We start from the raw sequence: 25481 nt of genomic DNA, 5'->3' as shown, positions 1-25481 counted from the left end.
CCCCGCCTCTTGGCCCTCCTCACTTTGCAGAGGGAGGGGCTGGGAGGGGGGCAAGGTGTGTGTGTGTGTGTGTGTACACGTGCGTACGTGCTAGGGGGCAAGGTGTGTGTCAGTGTGTGTGTGTGTGTGTGTGCTAGGGGGCAAGTGATGTGTGTGGACCTGCTGGGGGGAGGGCAAGGGGTGTCTATGGGGCAAGGTGTGTGTGTGTGTGTGTGTGTTCGTTTGCTTGCTTCCCTTTCCCACACCGGGTCTGCTGCTTTTGCACAAACTACAACCCCCCCCCCTCACGTGTCGGCTAAAGGCCGAGCAGCTGAGCTCAGGTGATGCGCGACCCCCCGGGAGGCATGTGATGGTTTCACGTGATGGCGTGTGGATGAAGTCACCCTGGGATTCCAGCACCGACCTGTGTGGCTCGTACTCGAGTCCGGTGCGTCGTGCGAACGGGGCCGCTGACCCGGATTCCCAACGCCTTTTATCTTTCCAACCTGGCGCCCCCTCCCCCAGCTCCCCCCTGATTTCCTTGCCCCCGCAAACTTAAGCCGGGCCCCGCCCGCTTTGTTTTTCACGTGCTGGAGTTTCCCGAGGCGCAAAGCAGAATAACAAAGAGTTGGAAGGGACCATCGAGGTCTTCTAGTCCAACCCCCCTCCCTGCTCGAGCAGGAGAATCTATACCATTCTGGGACAAATGGTTGTTCCGTCTCTTCTTTTTTTAAAAAAAAAAAACTCCAGTGATGGAGTACCCACGACAACAAAATTAATCAGAAAAATCAAGCCGTGAGAAAAGAGTTAGCCACGTCAGAGAAAGCCAGGCGGGGGAGACGCGGTTGCTCCTTCAGCCACGTTCACACGCTCGCCGCTGATCTTTAGTAAAAGGCGAACAGTTTCCACGACCCGAAGAGCAACTCGACGAATGCAGAGAAAAATCTCGGTTCCTCGTTCCGCGAAGTCGGAAAACTTTCTCACCGCCAGGGGGCAGCAGCGTCGCGGCGGCAAATCCCCGCCAAGTATCGCCGTTGTGGGATGTCGAATATTTATTATTGTTATTATTATTATTATCGTTATTATTGTTGTCGTTTTGTTATTTATTTCAATTTATGGGCCGCCATCTCCAGTGGACTCAGGACGGCGAGCAAAAGGATACACTTGGACATATCAAATTTAGAGGCGCCCTAACAGAGATTGCTTTATGCAGTGGATGCGACCCCTCCCCAAGGCGGGAAAGGGGAGAGGGCTTCCAAACAGGGTTGCGAGCGGGGTTTCCTACAAACCACCAAGATTTGCATTCAAATAAACCCAGATTCGGCCCAAAGACCTCAAGACAGCAAACGCAACTCCACAATAAATCAGTTTTAAAGTAGGTTAGTTGATCTATGTAATGCATAACTGATTAAATTTATGTGGCCTACTATCTTATATAGTGATGTATCCTATCACATATACATATATACACATGTATACACTACATACGTACGTATGCCATCATGTATCTATGCGTGTCATCCTTCACCATTGATATAGCCGTAAATTGGGTGGCTAGCTTAATAAATCCATGGATATTCAAAGAGATTACCGACGGCTATACAATATAGTTGCATTTAAAGGTAAAAACGTCTAAAAACTCAGACAGGGATGGACAAACCCAGATCTGGGGTTTAAAAACCCAGCCCTGAGTTAACTTGGTCCCAAAGCCAGGTGGGGACTCTGTTCCCCTTAGGAAGCGAATCTAAAGAACCCCCCCCCCCGGTGGTTTTCACCATCTGGATTCGCACCCCGCGCTCATCTGCAGACTCAGCGTGTTTGGCTACGCTCCGTACCGGGCGGGTGGGGTCAGTCTATCGGACCTTTAGGGTGTCCAGCCTTGAAAACTACGCACGTTGCAGAAAACGGCGTTCCGCTAACCCGCAGAAAATGGGGGAGGTGGGGGTGGTCGCGCATGCATTTCCCATCTTTTGACCCCCAGCAGGGCAGGGCCGTTCGAATCTGCCGCGCCCTCCCTCCCACTCACCTGGTTGACTCCCAGACCGCAAAGCAGGCTGGGAATTGTAGGAAGGCGAGTGTCACCTCCTTGTGAGGCGGGGGGGGGGGGGAGGAAGGAGAGCAAGGGTCGGTCCTAGCTTGCAGTTTGGGGAGGGTGCCCTGTCTCCCCAAACTTGCTAACTGAGGGGCAAAGAGAAGCCGACTCTGCATCTTTTTCCAGTAGAAACCTTGCAAGGAAGCTTAACCTTCCTCCTCCCCCCCCTCCCTCCATCCTGCCTGCCTCCACCTCCCCCCCCCCCACAATTATGTCTCCTATTCCTCCTCTGCTCCTGGCTTCACCTTTGCAAGGTCCCCTCCGCCCATCTGTCCCTGGAGGATCAAGGGAGATTATCATCCAATCTGCCTCTCTACTTTCCTGCTTTAAAACCTGCTGACAGGTTGGCAGATTAAATTTTCTGACCCCCCCCTCCCCATCTTCCTCCCTCCTCCATTTTTCTTCCAATTCAGCAGGTCAGCCAGCAACAAGCTGGACTGAGTTTTTTCCTTTCCCCCCCCCCCTCCTCCCTGTATCCTCGGAGGGCGAGGTGTTTCTGAGCATGCATGGATTGCCCCTCAAATTTCTTTCAGTGGCCTAAAAGGACCAACTTGGCCAGGTAATTAGGAATATATGGCAGGATATTTAAAAATAGAGCATTAGTCCTTCCCACCCCCCCCCCCCCATTGGATCCTTTCAGCCATTGGCAGAAAGATCTATTTCTAGCAGTTGAAATATGTAATTTAGATATTTAGGAAAATGCTGCATGGTTTCTGTGTTACGAAGAAGGCTATAAGTTTTAAAGTCAGATCGGTCAAAAAATTACCTGGAGACATCCAGGAAATTGCCAAAACTGAAAACTGGCTTGAATGAGATTGTATTTTTTCAAAGCTCATTTATAAAGGGCTTATCCAGTGCCAGAGTCTCCTATGATATTGCTAAGTGAGGAATGTATTTTTACGACGACTATGATCATGATCATGATTTATCACTTATTGCTTTTGTGTACACTGAGAGCTTAGGCACCGGAGACAAATTTCTTGTGTGTCCAATCACACTCGGCCAATAAAGTATTGTATTGTATTGTATTGTATTGTATTCTGTTCTGTTCTATTCTATTCTATTTCATTCCATTATTCTATTGTATTCTATTGTATACTATTCTATTCTTCATTCCTCCTATTCTGTTCTGTTCTGTTCTGTTCTGTTCTGTTCTGTTCTGTTCTTGCAGCATCCCCATGGTCACGTGATCGAAATTTGAATGCTGGGCCACTGGTTCATATTTACGACAGTCGCAACGTCCCAGGCTCCTGTGATCCCCTTTTGCGACCTTCTGACAAGCAAAGTCAATGGGCAAGCCAGATTCACTTAACAACTGTGTTACTAATTTACCAACTGCAGTGATGCACTTAACAGCTGTGGCAAGAAAGGTCATAAAAGGGGGCAAAATTCACTTAACTGTCTTGCTTAGCAGCAGAAAAGTTGGGCTCCATCGTTGCAAGTCGAGGACTATCTGTATACTCCATTCAGAGATCAGGATGATCCTGACCCTCTTGGCTTTTCGAAGACCCGATTATGTGCCCAGCCTCGTGGCCGTGAAGGGCTCCGTTTCTTGGCTGTATTAACGTCCACAACAGTAGTTCCACTCTGTGACCATCTATATTTACCTAGGGTGCTTTTAATTATGTTTAATTTGAACTTTCGTGATGCACGCTACCCAGAGCCACTTGTTGAGCTTGGGCAGCTGTAGAAAGCCAATGAATTAAAACCAACCTGGAGAAATTTACATTTAACACTTCCTTTCCCCCCCAAGAGTGGCGTAAAGGTAAAGGTCAAGGTTCCCCCGCACGTGCGTGCTAGTCGTTTCCGACTCTAGGGGCCGGTGCTCATCTCCGTTTCAAAGCCGAAGAGCCAGCGCTTGTCCGAGGACGTCTCCGTGGTCATGTGGCCGGCATGACTAGACGCCAAAGGCGCACGGAACGCTGTTACCTTCCCACCGTAGTGGTCCCTATTTTTCTACTTGCATATTTTACGTGCTTTCGAACTGCTAGGTTGGCAGAAGCTGGGACGTGTAACAGGCGCTCACTCTGTTACGCGGCACTTGGGATTCGACCCACCAAACTGCCGACCTTCTGATCAACAAGCTTAGCGTCCTAACCCACTGAGCCACTGCGTCCCTAGAGTGGCTTACCAAAGCTTTAAAAAAATATTACATCGTTCCCATTGAAGAAAAATATTTTTCCAAGCACCTTGCTCACTTTTCAAGGCCAGCCAGAGTCACCAAGGAGTATGAACTCAACGGCAAGCGGGAGAGAGTTGAACAAAAGCGACCACCGTTTATTGACTCATGCCATGTTGCCGAAAAAGCGTTCGGGCCAAGTAGACCCTCCCGGTCTCCTAACCCCGGCTGATCCTTTTAATTCTAAACCCTGTTCTCTCATTAAAAAGGTTACCCCAGGGGACGGTGTGCCGATCAGCAGATGCCACCATGCAAAGAAAAGAACCAATTTGCCATCCTTAGCAGCTCCTCTAATCCCCTCTAATTCAGTTACCAATCTGGAGGGCCTTAAGAGGATTGGGGGCATTTGCTAAATTAGATAAGTAAAAATAACACTAAGTTGGAAGGCTCGGGATGCGGGGGGGGGTTGAGTCTGGAGGGCAGGAGCTGTTTCTCGAAGGTGAGGGCATCGCCCCCCCAAAGTGGGCGAAAACAGGCCGATTGAAACCTCTCCATTTTTTTTAGCTCTGTTGAGAAAAAAAACAACAGTTAGTCTCTTCTTCCTTTTTATTTTCAACAGAATGCAAATTGCTTCGCGTGAAGGGTCACCTCCAGCGGGATTCAGCCGCAGTCTGGAATAGGGGCAGCCATCGGAAGTGGTTCAAATGACAAAGTCAAGTTTTTTTTGGGGGGGGGGCGGTTTTGCTTTTTAACAGAAGCTCCTGGACTGGAAGAAGCTGAAGAGAAGGCTGAGAATGAATTAGGAGGCAGCTTCTTCGTGAGGTCAAAGTCTTCTCCGTCACTCCAGAGCAAGGATGTACATGGCAACTTTTTAAGACTTGCGAGCATGCATGGTTGGCTGGGGAATTCTGGGAGTTGCACAAGTCTTAAAGTTGCCAAGTTTGGGCACCCCTGCTCCAGAGCACAGGATTATAAAAGGGTGACCGAGATCTAAATGGCCAGCATCTGGATAGTTAGGAAAGTCTTGGGGGATCAGGATCTCAAGAGCTATTCTTGGGTTTCATTCCTGGCTTTGATTGGATGGATGGATGGATGGATGGATGGTGGGTGGGTGGGTGAATGGATGGATAAATGGATGGGTAGTTTGGTGGATGGCACCTACTCCTTGTTCTATTCCTCCAACAAGTCAATTTGGGGTCAGATGATCAACGGATTCCAAACGTGTGGATTTACTTCACGAGGAGCCCCATTTTGCTTAGCAGGATCTAGTCAAAAATGGCGGCCATCACAGCACAATTGGAAGTACTTGGCTGAAGTTAGATAAGGGCCACCAGCACTCAAGGGGAAATTGGAACTTAGTTCGCTTGTGACTACGTAAGGTTTCTCGGCTGATTCCTCTCTTAACTCCAGCTCAGAATCTTCAGACGTGCGAGATCTTGTCAATGTAATCTTACAATAAAGTAGAACTAGTCCATCTGAATGTGCTTCCTGTCTAGACTAGCTCACTGGGCTAGCAGTGGTTGAGTTGAACTCTTAGGGGGTGTGGCACAATGTAATCAATCAGAATCTAAACAAACCATAATCCAAATGATACGGGTTCCGTCAACACATCAACACACTTACTCCTTAGCATGTGTTGTGCAAAAAAATATTAAGCTTGCAGGAGATTTGACTGAGGACACAGTTGTGATCAGTGATCAATCCAGGGCCAAAGAGGATCAATAGCTTTAATTGATGGACGGCAAAAGGCACCTAGCCAGCTGTCACCCCTCATTCAAGCTGCTTCTTGTTTTCAAAAGGGTCTCTATTCATTGACCCCGAGCCAGGTTGACCAACTGTTTATATCTCCTTCTGCACGTTGAGGAATGAAGTCCACAGATAACAGTTTGCATTGCCGGCAGGAAAAATATTACAATTTAAGCTGCTGTTTAAGGCACACCTGGCTGTTATTCTAAGGAATTGGCAACCTGTCTGTCCAGACTTGAATTTATTGTTATTTCCTGCCTTAGTCCTGCATTTTATTAGATTTAAACTAGCTTGCAAAGCCTGGTTGCAGACCAGATAAAATTCTACGACAGGCAAGTCCTTGATTTACAACCACAACTGGGGAGCAGAATCTCTGTGCCTAAGCAAGGCAGTTGTTAAGTGGGTGACACCCAATTTTACCTTACTTGTCACAGTTGTTCAGCGAATCACTGCAAGTTGTTAAGCAAATCCAGTTTTCCCCCCTTGTCAGGAGCCAGCTGGGAAGGTCACAAATAGTGATCACACGATACTGGGATGTGGCAACCATCAAAAACATACACCCGTTGCCGAGCATGCCAATTTCGATCACGTGACTGGGAGGGCGCTGCAACGGTTGTGAAGTGTGAGGATCGATTGCAAAGTGACTATTTTCAGCGCTGTTGTGATTTTGAATGGTCACCAAACAAACGGTGGTTATTTGAGAAGCAACTGTACTGGGTTTTTTTATCATGTACTTATCCCAATTACAGAATCAATTGTTTTGACCAGGAATTAAAATGGCAACAGCACCCCACACAAAACCATTCTTGCTTTGAACAGATTTCGATGCGGGTTTTTTTAAAACATTTTAATATTTTTTGCTTTTTTTTTTAAATCCACCAACAATTTGATGTAACTGTACAGGAAACCACTTGCCACAGACTAAGACAATAATAAATAGAGATCCATCCACAAAAATAATTTGAATGAAATGTTTCTCATCTACAGCCAAAGCACAGTTGTTTCTTTTGTTAAAAAAATGACTAAGATAACTAAACTAATAAAATAAAATAAAATCTAACACCAAGCATTTATTTTAAATTTGAGAGTCCAGTTCTTAAATGCATTGGAGAGAAGTAAAAATAATCATGTTATATATTAAACACTTACCACTGTATTTACCTGTACAGTTTAATAAAATACAGCTTTGATAAATGAAGCCATATATAGAAAATGTTAGGTGCCTCCATTTATTTAATTTCAGCTTGCTGTCCTCTTGTGTCACTTTAGACCCCATGTTTTAAAAAAAAACTAGCCAAAGAGGTTTCACTGCCGTTTAAAATTCTAAAGGATTCATGTGGTGGTCATAAAATACAAAAATTTCCCTCCAGTTTAGTTGTGGATCAAAAATGATTTGATGAGATCGTTCTATAAAATGTGGACTCCTATTTTAATTAGCATTGGATTCAGATTGTGTGAAATTAGCAAAATGTTTCACCTGCAGATGAAAATCGCAATTAAAAAGATGGTTTGACAAGTTGACCGTTTGCTATCCCTTCCAGCAACTTATTTTAGATTTTTTTAAAAAATTTCTGATGGAACTTTTACTGGATTTTTTTTTTAATAAAAATTAGGGAAGGGGAAAAAAATCATCAAAGGCTTTCCTACGTAAAAAGATGTTTGACAAGCTGACAATTATTCTCCTTCCACAACCTTTTTTAAAGGGCGCACATGCTTATTTTAGATTTTTTTTAATTTTTTTATGGAACTTTTATTAGTTTTTTTTCTTCGTTTTGTTTTGTTTTGTTTTTTTACAAAATTTGGGACAAGGGAAAAATCATCAAAGCGTTTCCTACTTAAGATGACCTTCTGACAAACTGACAATTATTCTCCTTCCACCTTTTTTTTTTAGGATGCCTCTGCTGTCTTATCATTTTTCAAAATTCATTTAGAACTTTCATTAGGTGTGTGGCTTTTTTTTTTGCTTTTTTTTTACAAAAATTGGGGAGAGGAAAAAAACCCATCATAGCATTTCCTACGTAAAAAGACGTTTTAACAAGCCGACAATTACTCTCCTTCCACCAAATTTTTTTTTCCAAGGGTGCACATGGTGATTTACATTTTTTTTAAAAATGGATGGAACGTTGATGATTTATTTTTTTTTTACAGAATGTGGGGAGGGGGAAGAATCATCAAAGTGAGATCCCTAAGTAAAGGGCTAATGTTGCTGTCTTAACAAAAACCATTGGTTTCTCATTCAAGATTCAAAAGGCTTCTGCTTCAAGCCACTTAATTTTACTCCCACCCCACCCCCCAAGGCTTTAAAAATTCCCATTAACCTCTGCAGGGACAAAATGTTAAAGAGTTGAGCTTCGTATTTCATTTGGTCCAGCATCCCATTTGTCAAAGGGAATACTGAGATATTGAAATCTATAGGGCGCACAAAGTTTTTGAAAAGCATATTGTGCTCTGGATGGAAAAAAAAAGAAAATCTGGAGGCATCCATCTGATCTGTCCAGGTGGATGACTTCAAGGTCGTATCTACCTAAATACCTGAGTCAGCTCTTCTGTTTTAGCCTCTCCAACTAGCCCTATTGCTATTGGGGTGGGTGGGTGGGGGGGAGTTGGGAAGATAGGAAAGCTACAGAGCTATAGCTGGAACTTTCTTACAGGTGTCCGAGAATGAATTTGATGGACTGATCCGGTGGTTTCATTCCTCTGCAAATTGAGATGGTTGATTAAACAAAAGGTAATTTTAATTCCTGGGCCAAGGTAAGCTTCGTAGCTTTTCAGTGTAGTTGCTTGCACAAGGAAGGAACCAGCTAAGGGATGAAGGCTACGAAGACCTCATCATGGAAAAAGCACTATCAGACAGACTTTGAGGAGGAGACTAAGATGGATACTGTTGGCTACGGTGGAAGTAGCAGAGACTTTTGGACCAGACTCTGTTCCTGGGGGTGGGGGGTGTCGCTGAGATCTGTGGCAGAGCCTCAGGGACGTCTCCATAGCTTGGGTCTCTTTTGTTTCAAGGATGGGCTTTCTCCTCCTGTTCGAACGAGCCTCATGGGTCAAGGAGACACTCGGATAAGGTTCTCTGAAGAGTGCTTAAGTAGGAACTCACAATTGGCTCTTGTGTAAAATTCTACGTTGAGCTAATTAAAATGGAAAAATCGTACCCCCTCCAAAGAAAACTGGGGGAAAAAATGCCAAAGGCCATCAGGAGCCTGATCAACTCAAAAGCCCCCCCCCCCGGAGTTCTCTCAGAAGCTGCTCTTGCAGAAACTCAAGTGAGGACGAAGAGATGAAAGAGATGTTTTGACCAAGATTGGCAAGCCGTCAACTCCTGCAAAATTGATTTCTTCCTGCTCAGGGCTGGCTTCTTTGATGAGTCCGTTGGATACTTGCCACCTGAGTTGCTCACCCTAGTAACGCTAAATTCTGGAAGGTCCTGACTGATCTTCACAGTGGCTGTTGACCCGAGTGGAATCCAGTCCTGCTGGGAGAAAGATGTCCCTCTCCCCAGTCTGGGATTCAGCTCTTCCAGAAGGCTAACGCGTCAGTTCCACAGAGCTGGGGTGCTGAAGGGTTAAGAGCCCCAAGTCCCAATTTGAAAGCAGTTTCATCTCCCAGCTCTTAAACTTCTCCAATTCAACCTCTTAAGCTGTTGGCTTCCCCAAACAAGGTAGAAAATGCAAGCTATGGCAGATCTTTAGGTAGGCAGGACCGAGGGGAAAGGAAAAGACGAGAAGATCAAGCCAAGAGGCAGAATAAAGTGGATGGAAGAGGGGTTGCCCCAAGACAACGTCAAGGAAAATGAGAGTTTCCTACTTGGCGGGTCCCCAGGCCCACCTTTCACAAGACCTGGAACTTCCAAGAGCTTTGGTCTTTGTAATCCAAGCAATCGGCAGCATTGAAGTTGAGCTTCCAGGAGGCGGTGGGGTCCTTGTAGTCCAGGCAATCCACTGAGCTGAAGCTCATGCCTGCCCCACTGTAGCCCTGGCTGGAGAGGGTGGCCGGGGACTGACTCAGGTGGCTGCCCATGGTTGGGGTGGCCAGAGGGCTCAGCGTGGCACCAGGTGTGGAGAGCTGCGGGTGCATGGGGGACAGGTAGGAGCTGCAGTCAAGGCTACTGAAGTAGGAAGTCGAGCCGGCGTAGGTCTGGCTGTAACCCGGCGCCTGGGTGTAGGTCATGGGGAAGGCGGCCGACCGCTGCATGCAGGGGGTGGTGGAGGAAGCCAGGGGATCTGGCAGCGGAGAGATGGAGGCTGGGCTCCAGATGGAGACGGTGGCGCTGGCGCTGGAGCTGGGGGCCACCGGGGTGCCGTTGGGCAGAGGGCTGTACTGCCCATTAGCGCTGGTTTCAGAACTGGTCTCGGGGGCTGGAGAGCTTTTTTTCTTGGCCGGCCGGGCTTTGGCCTGTCCACTGCTCTGCTGTTGCTGCTGGCGACATTTGGCCCGGCGGTTCTTGAACCAGACCTGGAAGAAAGGAGAGAGCAAGGTGTGCATGGCGGGACTGAAAAGAAGGGTCAGTGTTTCCCTTTGGGCGGAGGAGGCATTTAAATGCGACTCAGGCAGATCAAGTCTGGAAATGTTATTTGGTGGTCTTCCCTTCTTTTTGCAAATAATTCAAAGTCGTGAACCTAATCAACAGACCTTCCTCCTCCTATTGTCTCCACAATAGCTTGTGGGTTAGGTTAGGCTGAGTGGGACTAGAACTCACCGTCGCCTGGTGATTGGCCCAAATTCACCCAGTCGGCTTTTATGCCTATGGCAGGACTAGAACTCACAGTCGCCTGGTGATTGGCCCAAATTCACCCAGCCGGCTTTTATGCCTAAGGCAGGACTAGAACTCACCGTCGCCTGGTGATTGGCCCAAATTCACCCAGCCAGCTTTCATGCCTAAGGCAGGACTAGAACTCACAATCGCCTGGTGATTGACCCAAAGTCATCCAGCTGGCTTTCATGCCTAATGTGGAACTAGAACTCCCCATCTCCCATTTTCTAACCTGGTGCCTTAACCACTAGACCAAACTGGCTCTCGGAGGACAATCATGTCATGGGATAACAGAAAGGGAGATCAGGAATCTATTTCTCTTAGCTGATCACCTTTCTTAAAACCCCACAGGTGGAATACTTTCACAATGAAAGTATTGGGGCTTTGACTGCTACCTGGTTCTGTCTGTCTAACTACCTACCTACCTACCTACCTACCTATCTCTGTCATCTCTTTCTCTGGAAACTAATCAAGGAGAAAACCAGTCTAGAACTAAGGAGAAATGTCCTGGCAGGGAGAACAATTCTTTAGTGGAACAACCCGCCTCCAGAAGTTGTGGGTGCTCCATCACTGGAGGTTTTTAAGAAGAGACTGGACAACCATTTGTCTGAAACAAGGTTTCCTGCTTGAGCAAGAGGTTGAACTAGAAGACCTTCAAGGTCTCTTCCAACACTGTTATATTCTATTATCTTGTTATCCATCCATCCATCCATCCATCTATCCATCCATCTATCCATCCATCTATCTATCTATCTATCTATCTATCTATCTATCTATCTATCTATCTATCTATCTATCTATCTATCTATCTATCTATCATCTATCTATCTATCTATCTAACATCTATCTTATCTATCTATCTTATCTATCATCTATCATCTATCTATCATCTGTCTATATTATCTATCTTAACTATCTATATCATCTATCTTATCTATCATCTATCTTATCTATCTATCATCTATATATATAATCTATCTTATCTATCTATCTACCTATCTATCCATCTATCTATGCCTTTCTGTTCTATAGATGGAACAATTACGTTTCCAGATAGCCTCGATTTAACACTACGCTAAATTAATTCATTTTCTATGGATCTTCTTTCCATTCTTTCTCTTAGCTTTCAGTTCATCCCCATCGCTATTGCAGACGATTCTTTTGTGGTGCCATTGCTGCACTTTCTTATGCAGCCTTTCACCTACAGATTAGAAAGTAACGATCATAAAAACAGGCCAACACCTTGCAGAAAGCTCACCTGGACTCTGGACTCGGGCAGGTTGATCTTCAGGGCAACCTCTTCGCGCATGAAGATGTCCGGGTAGCGAGTCTTGGCAAACAGGGCCTCCAAGATATCTAGCTGGGCTCGTGTGAAGGTTGTGCGCTCACGTCTCTGCTTCCGTGGAGTTGCTGCAGGGGAAAAAAATGGAAGGGAGTCAGCGAAGGACCAGAATGCATGTTCTACCATCAGAACCAGGTTGGTTCTATCTCCGTCTCTCTACACATCCCTCAAAATTCCTCTTCTTGTTGACATCCTTTTATCTTCTCAGCTTGGTCATTAATTTCCCTAAATAATACTGGTTAGTGTTTCATTGGCATCCTTGGTGCTCTCTCAGCTTGCTTGTTTTTTTGCAGACTTTTCGTGACCCAACTAGGTAACGTCTTCAGCTATTAAAAGAGTGAGGTTTATAAATATAGCGCAACCCCCACTCCCTTCTAGCACTGATGATGTTACCTAGTTAGGTCATGATACATGATACATGATACATCTACAAAAAACAACCAAGCTCAGAGAGCACCAAGGACCCTACAGATCTCCTCCTCCTCCCTCTCCTCCTCCCCCTCCCCCTCTCCACAAACCCCCACTACCTTCAATGCTGATGATGTTCTCTTGTTGGGCCATGATATGTTTGCAAAAAACAACCACGCTCAGAGAGCACCAAGGACCCTACAGATCTCCTCCTCCTCCTCCTCCTCCCTCTCCTCCTCCCCCTCCCCCTCTCCACAAACCCCCACTACCTTCAATGCTGATGATGTTCTCTTGTTGGGCCATGATATGTTTGCAAAAAACAGCCAAGCTCAGAGAGCACCAAGGACCCTACAGATGACTTCCTCCTCCTCCTCCTCCTCCTCCTCCTCCTCCTCCTCCTCCTCCTCCTCCCCCTCTCCACAAACCCCCACTACCTTCAATGCTGATGAAGTTCTCTTGTTGGATCATGATACATTTGCAAAAAAACAACCAAGCTCAGAGAGCACCAAGGACCCTACAGATCTCCTCCTCCTCCTCCTCCTCCTCCTCCTCCTCCTCCCTCTCCTTCTCCCCCTCCCCCTCTCCACAAACCCCCACTACCTTCAATGCTGAAGTTCTCTTGTTGGGTCATGATATGTTTGCAAAAAAACAACCAAGCTCAGAGAGCACCAAGGACCCTACAGATCTCCTCCTCCTCCTCCTCCTCCTCCTCCTCCTCCTCCTCCTCCTCCTCCTCCTCTTCCTCCTCCTCCTTCTCCTCCTCCTCCTCCTCCCCCTCTCAGCAAACCCCCACTACCTTCAATGCTGATGATGTTCTCTTGTTGGGGCATGATATGTTTGCAAAAAAACAACCAAGCTCAGAGAGCACCAAGGACCCTACAGATCTCCTCCTCCTCCTCCTCCTCCTCCTCCCCCTCCCCCTCCCCCTCTCCACAAACCCCCACTACCTTCAATGCTGATGAAGTTCTCTTGTTGGGTCATGATATGTTTGCAAAAATCAACTAAGCTGAGAGAGCACCAAGGACCCCAGTCTTCTCCTTCTTCTCCTAAACCCCACTCCCTTCTAACACTGATGATGTTACCTAGTTGGATCATGAAATGTCTGCAGAAAATAACCAAGCTCAGAGAGCACCATGGACCCCACAGTCTTCATCTTCTCCTTCTCCTTCTCCTCCTCCCAAACCCAGCTCCCTTCTAGCATTGAAGACGTTATCTAGTTGGGTCATGAGATGTCTGCAAGAAAACCACCTAGCTCAGAAGGCACCAAGGCCCCCACAGTTCAACCCTGAGCTACAAGTGGTCCCTTCTAGTATTTCACCTGCTTGATGATTTAAAAGCAGAATAGACCAGCTTCTCAAAAGCAAACTTTAGCCATGATAGTGGTAAGGTAGAGCCTGTTTCATGTAGGGTTAAAGGCACCAAATGAAACACCAGGAAGCCAATGGGTTCTAGTCCTTTCTTAGGTACAAACCTAGCGGGTGGACTTTGAGCCAGTCATTCTCTCTCAGCCCTGAGAAGCAGGCAATGGCAAACCGCTTCCCACAATCTTGCCCAGGAAACTGCAGGGCTAAGTCTAAGGAGACACCAGGAACTAACAACACACATTTAACGTTTGAAGGCATCAACTATTCATAGTAGTAGTAAATTTTATTTATTTAGCCTGCATCTACCGCTAAGTGCAGTACAAGTGCAAAATAAAACAGCCATCGCGCTCCTGGTTATAAAACCAGCCCATTGTGAAATCACAATAGTTCATAAGAATCCTCCCTCTAGACCAGTGTGTTTCACACTTGGCAACTTGAAGACCTGTGAACATCAGCTCCCACAATTCCCCAGCCATATCTATGCATTAATTTTTTTAAATGACTTAGATGATCTTATGTGGTTGAATTTTGACTGGGATGAGAATGAAGTGGGACTGGTTCAAAATTTTAGGATCTGGAAGGCCCTTTTCAGAAGTGGGGAGACCCCGTCACAAACCAAGACACGCAAGCTCAGTTTTATCCAGCTCAGTTTTATCCAGACTTATTGAAAGTGAGACTCAAAGTCTTGACATTTAAATCTTTTATTAATCCACTATCCCATTCGCAGTGTTTACTTAAAAGGTTGTTGTCTGGGATTTCCCCCTGAAGGGGTTTGTAACTCTTAAATTTTTATGATAACCATAAGACTTCCTCTTTGGTTTCTCTATATTCACGGAGTACGGCTAGCCGGCTGGCTCAGGAATTCTGGGAGTTGAAGTCCACGAGTCATAAAAGAGCCAAGGTTGCCTACCTCTGGGCTAGCCCTTGATTTACAAAAGTTCATTTAGCGACCCTTCAAAGTTGCAGCGGTACTAAAAAAAAAGTGTCTTATGACCTTTTTTCACACTTACAACCTTTGAAGTATCCCCATGTTCATGAGATCAAAATTCGGAGGCTCATATTTATGACGGTCGCAGTGTCCCGGGGTCATGTGATCTCCTTTTTGCGACTTCCCGACAAGCAAATGCAGTGGGGAAGCCAGATTTACTGAACAATGGGGTTCCTAGCTTAACAACTGCAGTGATTTGCTTAACTGTGGCAAGGAAGGTCGTAAAATGGGGTAAATGTGTCGCTTAACAACCGAACAGACTACCTGTATTTAACCATCACCACTGGGTTGGTAGATCAGCAAAATGTTGTTTAAAAATGGTCCTTTCTTTCTTGCACACAATCACTTAAAAGGGTAAGGCTTAAAATGCGTCACTTTCCCAGATGGATTTGCTGGCAACACACAGCAGAATGCTGCACAAACTACCAAAATTGTTAAATAGGTCAGAATTAGCTGCTGCTTTTTAGTTGTCTGTGGTATTTTTCCACTTTGGCAAATGGGTGGACTTCAACTCCCAGAATTCCCAAAGCTGGCTGGGGTATTCTGGGAGTTGAAGTCCACCCAGTTTCTCTAAGGTCAAGTGGCAAAACAATTATTAAAGACCATTAAAGATGATTCGTAAGGCCAAAAAAAAGATGATTAAAGAGTCCCAGGGCTATAGATAGGCTGAAATTTTTGCACAAAAAATTTAAATTAAGGCAACATGGGTCAACTAAGATCTTTACTGTTACCCTCTAAATAGCAAATCTATACGCCATGCATATTAGTGTCTATGGATTATATTAATCATCTTTATTCCAGCAGGCTAGCTATCAGTAATCAATAGTTGATTATTAGCAGTTTTTGCTCACTGGATGTAAAATTGGAAGTTTTTCTGCTGATTTTTGCTTGTTAATCTTTGCTTTTGATTTAGGAAAGCAGAGAGGGGTTTTAAGCTGAAGTTAGACTTCATGTCAACCTGTGTAGTTCCATAGATAAACTTTATTGGAAATTCCAGGTACATATAGAGAATTCCTCACAGGAAGTGTAGGTAAAAAAATATTAAAGGGATGTTTGATTTTTAGAACGGTGAATACAATCATAAAAGCAAACTGCACAATGGAATAAAGAAAGGTGGAGGCCAAATAATTTTAAACAGCATTATTTTTTTTAATAACAAACAAACACTTAAGCATAATTTAGCAGAAACAATCTCGGAATCTTTGTTCCCTTTTTCCTCACTGATAATTATGGTTTAATTTACTTTAATGCTTCCTTCAAGTTTGCAATTGGTATAAGAAAAAGATAAACCAGAAACCCCTCACAACTCTTGTTCATTATTGCTTATTTAGCCTTAAGTATTTAGCCCTTTTCAAACCCGCATTTCTTTTTATGGAAGTAATGGCAAATTTTGAAGGATGGCTTTAAAATCCAGATTTGAGGGAATGACACTTTTAACCTGGTCCCGAATTGTAAAAAAAAATAAAATCCACCCGTTGCGGCAGTTTTTATTACAACAAATACATCCTATGTTGCAGTATTATTCTGCGTCACAAACTATTGCATTCTGCTTTACAAACTGTTGTACAGGTTTATATTCTGAATTATAAATTGCTTTATATATTGTCATTTTCTTTTCTTTTTTCCAAGGTAGAAATAGGTGTCTTTATGCCTAAAGAACTGAGAACCTCCTATAAACAAATAATTTATTATTTTTGGCCTGGAAATTTTGGGAGTTGAAGTCCACACATCTTAAAAGTTGCCAAGTTTTTTTTTGGTGGGGGGGGAAACCACTTGATTTTATTTGCTTACTACTCTAAATATTGTCTTCCAATTTTCTTTTCTTTGTACAGCTTCTACTTCCTAGGCGGGACTCAGCCATTATCTCCTTCTTATAATATGGGGAGAGGGAAAGGTTTTAGCAGAGCTGTAATTTTTCACCTAAAATCCACAGAAATGAAATAAACTAACCAATGAACCAGACTGTTACAGCCATAATCCACATTATTGGAAAGTCCAGTACAGCTGAAAGAGAAGCAGCTGGAGAACAGCTATTTTTATTCTAGCCATCTTCCAAGGCAAGAAAGAAAACTCTAAAACTCTTCTGCCTAATTTTATTTAGAAAAAAATCGAGTCAGGCTTTCTGAACTGGAGAAAGAGAAATTTTAAATTATTTTTTTTAAAAAAAAAAAGAAGAAGAAAGCAAATTTCACCATTCCCCAACTTTGTGCGAATGGAGAAATGGGACCTTTCTACATTTCAAAAGTTATCCTTTATCCCTTCCCCAGAAATATTTTTGATTTATTTAATATGAAATAAGCCCATGCAGGAGGTTTGAAGGAGAGGATTTTCTGTGAAAATTTGCAGGATTTCCTTCCTTTAAAAACAAAACAACAACACCACACTGACTCTCAATGTCCACAACATGATAACCCATACAATACTGAAAAACCAAAACAAGATTTATTTATTTTTTTAAAATGGAAATCTACTTACTGGGGTATCCCACGGCTGAATGCAGTAAATCCATCCCGGGTCCAGCCAAAGTTAACCCATTGACTGCATAATGTGGTTGCTTGATGTAGGACATCATGCTCAGAAAAATGGTGTCCGCAAGTCTTCTCCTTGGCTTTGGAGTCAAGAAGGTGAGGCTCCTTCTGGTCTTCAATGAACTTTGGGAAGATGGCTTTTGGATCTATCCTGGCCACTCAGCATCCAAGGGCAGCTGAAGAAAAAAAAGACCCAGGGCAAATTGGTGGTCTCCTGCCCCAAGGGGCCAGAGGTGGACAACAGCCTGGCCAGTGGAGAGCAGAAGACAAGAAATGGTGGGAAGGCTTGGAGAAGCCAAGGGGGTCTTGCTTGTTTGCACAATACAGCCAATGAGATGGGCCTTTTCAAAACTTGACTTTGGGGCCCCACCTTCTAAGCAGCATTTAAACACACACAAATGCCACTCCATCCAGTGTGAAGGAGGGGCCAACAGGGCTGGGATTTTTAGCAACTCAAAAGAGGAAGCTAATGGGTCCCCAGCAAAGCAATCAACTCCATTCTTTGTGAGTCTGTTCTTACTTAAATGAGCAGGTTAAGTCAACTCATTAAATGTTATGGATGCCCTGCCCCCACTTGGTTTTCATTTAAAACACACACACACACACACAAAGAAAAAGCTGGTAGAGAGTCTACAGTATGTGATTTTGCTCTTTCAGGGGAAAAATTGGCACTTAACAAATTTGTTTACTCCCTCTTCTGGAAAAGTTTTCACCCCCTGCCCAAGTCCAGATTTTATTTTGTCCCAGAGTGATAGGAATTACGGAATATCAGAGTTGGGACTCTGGAGGTCTTCTAGTCCAACCCACTGCTCAAGCAAGAGTCCCTACACCATTAGGGACAAAAGGCTATCCCATCTCTTCTTAAAAACATCCTTAACTGAATGAATGAACCTTTATTGTCAAAGTACAACCATGTATACATTGAGATTAGCTGAGCCTCCCTTCGTGCTCCCACCCCTCAACTCACAGTGACAACAAACCCTCCATCTTATTACACCATGTGAGCTAATTGCACAACACACCGGCCTCGCAAGTCAATTCTGCATAAAGTTTATAAAAATTATTTCCCGTTCAAAAGCCTAACAGCTCATGGATAAAAGCTGTTTTTCAGCCTGTTGGTGCGGCTGGCTATACTCCTATATCTCCTACCGGATGGTAGGAGAGTAAAGAGATACCATCCAGTATCTGTTAACTGACTTGAATCTAGATTCTAGAGCAAAAGGCTTGCGTGCATATGAAAATAAAGCAGGATAGTCCCCTTTACAGTCTGGGACTCAGCTGAATGCCTGCCTTACAGGATTGTTCTCAGCCTGGCTGAGATGATAAACAGGCAGATAACTTGAAAATGTTGGCTGCATCCAAGCTACATTTTCATCCTTGGTTGATGGGTATATAGATTTGAATACATTCAAAGCTAAATTTGGAGGAATACATTCAAGGCTAAATTTGGAGTGGGCTGTTTAAAACTCTGCCACTTATTGTTCGGACTAGGCTGAGCATATGCAGATTGTTTTTCTCTTACGGTCTCTTAATAATGGCAGCGCCAGAGATCAGATCCCAAAGTGGCTTGGAAATTAAGAGTTAATTTCTAAGCTATTCCTTTATTCCTCAATCCATCCTAGAGTCCAATTAAAACTCAACAAACAGCAGAAACATTGTGGAAATCTTGTTTAGTAAATTGGTGTAAAGAATTAAGCCTAATTTTTAACACTAGCTTATTGTAAGTCTTGCAAGTATCCTGCCATATCCTGGTTATTATTCTCTGCTTTAGAAAAGTCACTGGAGGGGGGGGGAAGGGACAAGGAAAATAACGGGCACATGTTTCGCCTGTTCCTCCTCCTTTTGGGGTTAGGAAATATCAGGCATGATGCACAGGAGACGCTGCACTCTAATATCTCTCATTTTGCTTACTCGGTTAATTCTCGTTTGGAAGAGGAGAGAGAATAGGTACAAAAATAAGCTTGCTTGCAACAAGAAGGACGAAGATCACGTAAAACCAAATAATCCTAATCCTTATGCAATTTTTCTGCCTTGCAGGCAGAAGGGAGGGATTGTGTGTTGGGAGGGGGGAATAAAATCCTGCAAGTGAGTCACCCAAAGATTTGAAGAGAATAAACCAGTCATCAGAATGTTAGATTTTAAAATCAGGAAACCAAAATTATCTTAGTAAAAAAAAATGAATTCAAGCTGATAAGATGGGATGGTCCAAAAATATAGGCTAGCCAAAAATAGCCATAAAGGAAAACTAAGTTTCCAAATTGGCTCGTTCTGTCTGTCTGTCTCTCTAGCTATCTTCTACTTATCATCTATCCATCCTCCATCCACTCATCCATCTCTCTCTCTATCATCTATCTATCTATCTATCTATCTATCTATCTATCTATCTATCTATCTCTCTATCTATTTATCATTTATTTATTTATTTATCCATTTATCTACTGTATCTATCATTATTTATTGATCATTATATCTATTTATCAATCATTATCTATTGATCATTATATCTATCTATCACCATCATTTATCTATCGATCCATTTATCTATGATCCATTTATCTATCTATCCTATCTCTCTCTCTCTCATCTATCCTCATGTTTTCTGCTCTTCAATTTTCTGTTCTTTTTCCTTTTGTTTTTAATTCAGTGTGAACACAAGTGGAGTAAGGAGAGAGGAGCTGAAGAGGATGAATCTCCTCGGTGGAAGATTGAAGGGAAGGCTGTGAACCCCAGCCTTTCAGGGGTCTAAATGTTTTCTGGATCAGGCTTCCAAATCTACCTGTGCAGCTCCAGAGGAATCAAACAAAAGGGTCTGGGGGAATCATGCAAGGCTGAATTTGATAAACAACCCCAGGTTTCTCTCCTACATCGTTGCAAGCTCTCCTTTCCTCTCCCTTTCCATCTCCCCAATTCATCCCGGAAGAATTTACACCTCTATTCAATTTAATCCTCTCTTTTTTCTTTCTCCCCTTCCTCTTTTGTTTGAATGGCTGCTGCTTCTCCCCACCTTCCCTTCTCTCCCTGCCCCCACCCCTGCCTTGGGTCTTCACCTTGTGAGGTGTCCCACAAAGACCCACCCCGTAGTCTCTCCCTTTGGACAGAGCAAATAAAACACAACCACCTTCCAGTTTTTTCCAAGCTGGGGCTGAAAAACTGTGTGGGTTTCCAACCGCTTTCTTTCAATTAACAGCTGGGGTTGGGCTGATCAACCCCAAAAGGAAGAAGGTGGCCCAGCAAAGTGGCAGACTGGCATTTAACTGCTTTTTGACACCTTCCACCCCTGGCTTGGTGGGGAGGCGAACTTGAGGAGCCTTGCAAGGCCAAATCCGCTTTTCTGGCTGTGTTTCTCTGTCTAAAAAGAACTTTCGTTTCAGCCGAGGTTTCAACGTCTTTCTTTCTCTTTTTTTCTTACTTTCTTTCAAAAAAAGGTTTTTGCATAAGGGACATTTGGGTGCCTTTGTTCTCTTCAATTAAGATCTGTAGATTGGTGAAAAGGAGGCGGCTTTAACAGACAGCTAACAGTCACTTTGTAAAGAGGACTTTACAAAACTTAAAAACTTTTAAGTTTTTCCCCCCCCCCCTAACCATTATATTGTAAGCCACCCAAAAACGTTGTAAATTTAATGAATCTCTTTGATTTGTATCCCATCTTCATTATTTTTACAAATAACTTCAGGTGGCAAACATATCCAGCACACCTTCTGCCTCCTATATTCCCCACAACAACAGCCTTGTGAGGTGGGTTGGGCTGAGAGGGAGAGACTGGCCCCGCTGACTTTCATGGCTAAGGCAGGACTTGAACTCACAGTCGTCTGCTGCTTTCTAACCTGGTGCTTTTAACCGCTAGACCAAATTGGCTCTCTTAAAAATAAGAAATCTCCTTTTCTTTATTTATTTAGCGTATGGTTTCTACAGAGGTCTTGCATGATATATACATTTAATTTCAATAAAGCGTAAGTATACGTATATGTACATCGACATCTATACTGGTATGTATGGTGTGGACAATACAATATAGGAGATAAAATATTAAATGAAGATAAAACCATACTAAAATCACCATAATATGGAGCCATAGAGTTGCAATGGGATGGATGTTATAATTTGACGTCAAGGGAAGCTAACCATCTAACTGCTTCTGGTGTGGCTGTGATGAGATAAATAGGGAATGTGTAGCTGTCAAAGTATGAATGGATGCAAGGCTTGAACTGTTCCAGACCAGTGACAAGAAATGTTAAAAATAACCAGCTCTCCAAGCGTCTTAAACCACCAATTAACCTGGTTAGTATAGCCTGATAAAGTAGGCTAAACTGCTGTGGGTTCCTTGATGAGAAACCCAGCCATTGTCTTAATGCATTGTGTGAACCAAAGGACTATTTCCTTCAGCCACAACAGGACTTATCGGTTAGTTATGTAAATACAGCCACCTGGTTAACCTGGATTTAAGATTCAATGTTTTCTATAAACTCAGTTGGCTAACCTGATTCACCTTTGAGGAAGTCCCTCGTTAAGGACTTGACTTCATCATTATGGACCATGGAGGTGTGCATACTCACACACACACACTTTGCCTCGGCTGTAACATCCTAATCAACAGGCAGCAACTGGAATAAATGATTTGTAAACCATGGTTATCAATTTCATTATCCCAGATCCTGGGATCCCTGCCTGGGTATTTATCTCACTGTCCATTTGGGTAGGGACCCTTGTGATAATCAAATCAAAAACATCTATGTTGGTTTTTATCTTTCCATTTTAGCTTTTTGGGCCCTTCAAGAAAAACAAAAGGAAATTCATTTACATGCTTATTCAGTTCTTGAAAGCACTTATGATAAGGAGGTTGGTGCAAGGTTTGTAAACAGTAAAAATATTCTTTCTATAATGAAGCTGTTCACACCTGATAACAGACATCACCTGGATAGTTATAGATCCCTTTGAGGTATGTTTACACAGAAGTAAGTCCCAAAGACTTACTTATTGAAGAGGTTTCCCAGTAAATGAGAATTTCAGATTTATTCATGGTATTAGGAAATCTAACAAGGGATTTTTTAAAGTCTTTCTTTTAGAATCCTTTTCTGATCATTAAAAAAAAATCCCCATTTCTCAATCTGGGTAAATCTATCTATCTATCATCTATCTATCTATCTATCTATCTATCTATCTATCTATCTATCTATCTATCTATCTATCTATCTATCTATCTATCTATCTATCTATCATCTATCTATCCATCCTAATCTATTTGCCACCCATCCCACAACTCTGAAAATTAAGTACTGAATGGCAGTGTTTCCTTAATCTAGTTCAGCCATTTTCTGAGTTTACACATTGCACTGAATTTGTTTGCCTATAATCACCCGGGATAAGATGGGCAGCCAACAAATTTTACAAATAAATACATAAATAAATATAAGCTCACCAAAAGGGCTTGATTTGCCCAGCATCCTAAACCATTAAAAAACTTGAGTTTATTGTAAGCAAGCTAAGTTTTTTCTTCCCCCCACCCCTTGTATTTAAATATCAACTTTATTATTTCAAGGCGGTGAACAAATATAGTACACCTTCCCCCTCTTCTTGCCTCCCAAAACAACAGCCCTGTGAGGTGGGTTGGGCTAAGAGGGAGGGACTGGCCCAAAGTCACCCAGCTGGCTTTCATGCCTAAGGTGGAACTAGAACTCACCGTCTCCTGGTGATTGGCCCAAAGTCTCCTAGCTGGCTTTCATTTCTAAGGCAAGACTAGAACTCACAGCCTCCTGGTGATTGGCCCAAAGTCACCCAGTCAACTTTTGTGGCTAAGGTGGGACTTGAACTCATAGTCTCCCGCTTTCTACCCTGGTGCCATAACCACTAGACCAAACTGGCTTTATTTATTTAGTTTTATTGATTGGGTTCTGTTTTTTGCAATATATAACCTGGGCAATTATTTCCTTTTATCTTCCTCCTTAGTATGATTGTTTTATTATTGCATGTTGCTTTGTGCTTTTATTTAAATTGGGTAAGCAAAATATCCTTGATTTTAAAAAGCTGGGAATTGTTTTCAGTGGGAATTTAAGAGTTATTTACTTTATGTGAGGGAGGGAGCTGAAAAGAAAGCTGTCAAATATCTATTCAAATATATCCATGAGGAGAGACTGAAATATACCGGATTCTTAATCTAAGGAACTGAAGACTTGGAGGCTTAGCAAAATAGGCAGATGTTGTTTTGCCCTAGATATTTTTCTGTTATAAAGGGATGCCATCTCTTTCCTGGGTCCCGGATTATAGGTTTAAAAAGTGGGGGAAGGATGCAGGCACAATCCTTTAAAAGCAAACAAAAACCTTGAGTTTTTCTTTTGTGATATGTTGCTTTCTGGGCAAATCTAAGCACAATAATCTCACTTTAGAGATAGGATGTGACTATTAATCCAAAATAAAATCAACATCGATTCTTTCCCTTTTAATGGCAATCGAAAATAATTAAACCATGTTAAATGTATCTATATTCCGTGGAAAATTTGGAATTAAAAGATGATCTAGATTAGTGTGTTTGGAATAAGCACAATTAACTGGGAACACAATTGACGGCAACCTTAAAAGTAGAAAATTATGACTGCTCTTTTAATTTTGGGAGAAAAGCTGCAGTCCGTTTTATCGGTATAGTCTTGGCTACAGTAGCACCACCTGATTTAAACTCTGCAATTATTAAAAATATATTTTAGAGAAGATAAGGCATAGGGATGAGTGAATCAAGTTGCATTTCTTAATTTTAAGTAATCTACAATAGGTGTCAAGGCAAATTTGTAGACAATAAAGGAAATCCTGAACCTAAGAAATGTTACATTTTTTTTTCTCTTCTTCAGCCTTCATTCTTTCACTCCAAATGAAGACGGGTTGATTTCTTTAAATGAAACTCTGTAATAATCTTGAAGAATGAAATTACGACTTTTGATTCGTCTCCCGAGACCAATGTGGAGACATCCTGATAGACCCTAGAAAATATTTTATTTTTTTCCCTTGAAGGATACACCTTGATATGAAAACATTCTTTAAGGGATCAAATAATTTCCAGTTTGGGTTCCTTTGGTTATAAATCATAATCATAAACATTAACAAATAGGAATTCCACACCACCTCTTCCTTTACTGGAGATGATGCAGCTGGAAAAAAAAGTCTCTAGTAACTTTTACTTTCAAGATACTTTTCAGAAGCAGACTAAGATAACCTCATTAAATTATACAGAATTTTCCCCTATGTTCCTTTCACATAATGAATTATTTTTGCCCTTTTCCAGAGCCCTGTCAACCTCTCTCCAGTAACAAAGCCTGCTTGCACGGCTTCATTATAGAAGATATAACAAAAATATCGGTTATGATCAAACATTTCTGTGGTGGCCCCCCAAAATATGTACAATTATTCTATTACAGTGTCACGGTTCCTAATTTTGCAAGTTGCCAAGAATTCTTAGCAGGGGCAGAAGAAGAAAGCGAAATTGGACAGAACATTGAAAGTCATTGTAGGTTTCTAGTCTAGATCGCGAATAATGTACAGATTTTTATGTTCGTGGCGTCCTTCTAAATCTACCCAAAACATACTTCTCGCTTCTTCTCTGTGAGGATGGAGACAATCTCCTGAAACTGAAATAAATGTTCTGGAGTCCTGTTCCACAAACACACACACCCCTGTATAAAATACAGTGGCTTTTGAGTTTCATAAAAAAAATGTTCTTACCTTCTCTTGGTGGCTGCTCCAATACGTAGGTGCCCGGACAAGGGACAACCAAGAGCTTCTGCAAGAAAACATAGCAAAGGTTTGGTCTGGGGATACGTTCAACCGAAAAACGCAAGGCAGCTGTTTCCTGACCCCATGAAACCAGAGAAAATAACCCTAGCTAGAAAGAGCAAAATGTGTTAAAAGGATAACCGTAGAAATACAGTGGGAGATCACTCCCTATAATCTGTAATAAAAAGAGAAGCTTAACCTGAATTGAAAGAGATTTAGAGCGGAGAAGAGATTGTGTAGACTGGGACTCCTCCGAGCCTTTAGATGGGAAGGTTTGGGATTTTCTCCTCTTAAGCCCTAGAGAAAAGCTGGGTGGGGTGGTGGCAGCGGCGGTGGTGGCAGGGAAGTGGTGATGGTGGGTGATGGTGGTGGCCACAGCGGTCCCCCCCCCCGGGGGTGGGTGTGCT

At 43.1% G+C, this 25481-nt stretch overlaps 1 protein-coding gene across 1 annotated transcript; it reads right to left on the bottom strand.

Annotated features, from left to right (window-relative positions):
- Window positions 1–8636: 8636 nt before the first annotated feature.
- Window positions 8637–25240, bottom strand: CRX (cone-rod homeobox). Its single transcript, XM_081334215.1, has 4 exons — window positions 25024–25240; window positions 17267–17495; window positions 11948–12099; window positions 8637–10391 (listed from the first exon to the last, which is right to left on the bottom strand). The coding sequence occupies exons 2-4, from the start codon at window positions 17361–17363 to the stop codon at window positions 9768–9770; spliced, it is 873 nt and encodes a 290-aa protein (XP_081190341.1). The 5' UTR covers window positions 17364–17495; window positions 25024–25240; the 3' UTR covers window positions 8637–9767.
- Window positions 25241–25481: the final 241 nt, after the last annotated feature.

The sequence above is a fragment of the Vipera berus genome (genome assembly GCF_964194415.1).
Source record: "Vipera berus genome assembly, chromosome: 9".
NCBI classification, from domain to species: domain Eukaryota; kingdom Metazoa; phylum Chordata; class Lepidosauria; order Squamata; family Viperidae; genus Vipera; species Vipera berus.
This window is presented reverse-complemented; position numbering and strand designations above follow the sequence as displayed.

What these genes read in the sequence shown, in the direction of transcription:
- CRX (XM_081334215.1), bottom strand. Translation starts at nt 17,363, where the DNA reads ATGATGTCCTACATCAAGCAACCACATTATGCAGTCAATGGGTTAACT. An exon ending in TTCAGCCGTGGGATACCCCA is followed by an intron (nt 12,100 to 17,266) that starts GTAAGTAGATTT and finishes TTTCCCCTGCAG; the next exon opens with CAACTCCACGGAAGCAGAGA. An exon ending in TGCCCGAGTCCAGAGTCCAG is followed by an intron (nt 10,392 to 11,947) that starts GTGAGCTTTCTG and finishes CCTTTCTTCCAG; the next exon opens with GTCTGGTTCAAGAACCGCCG.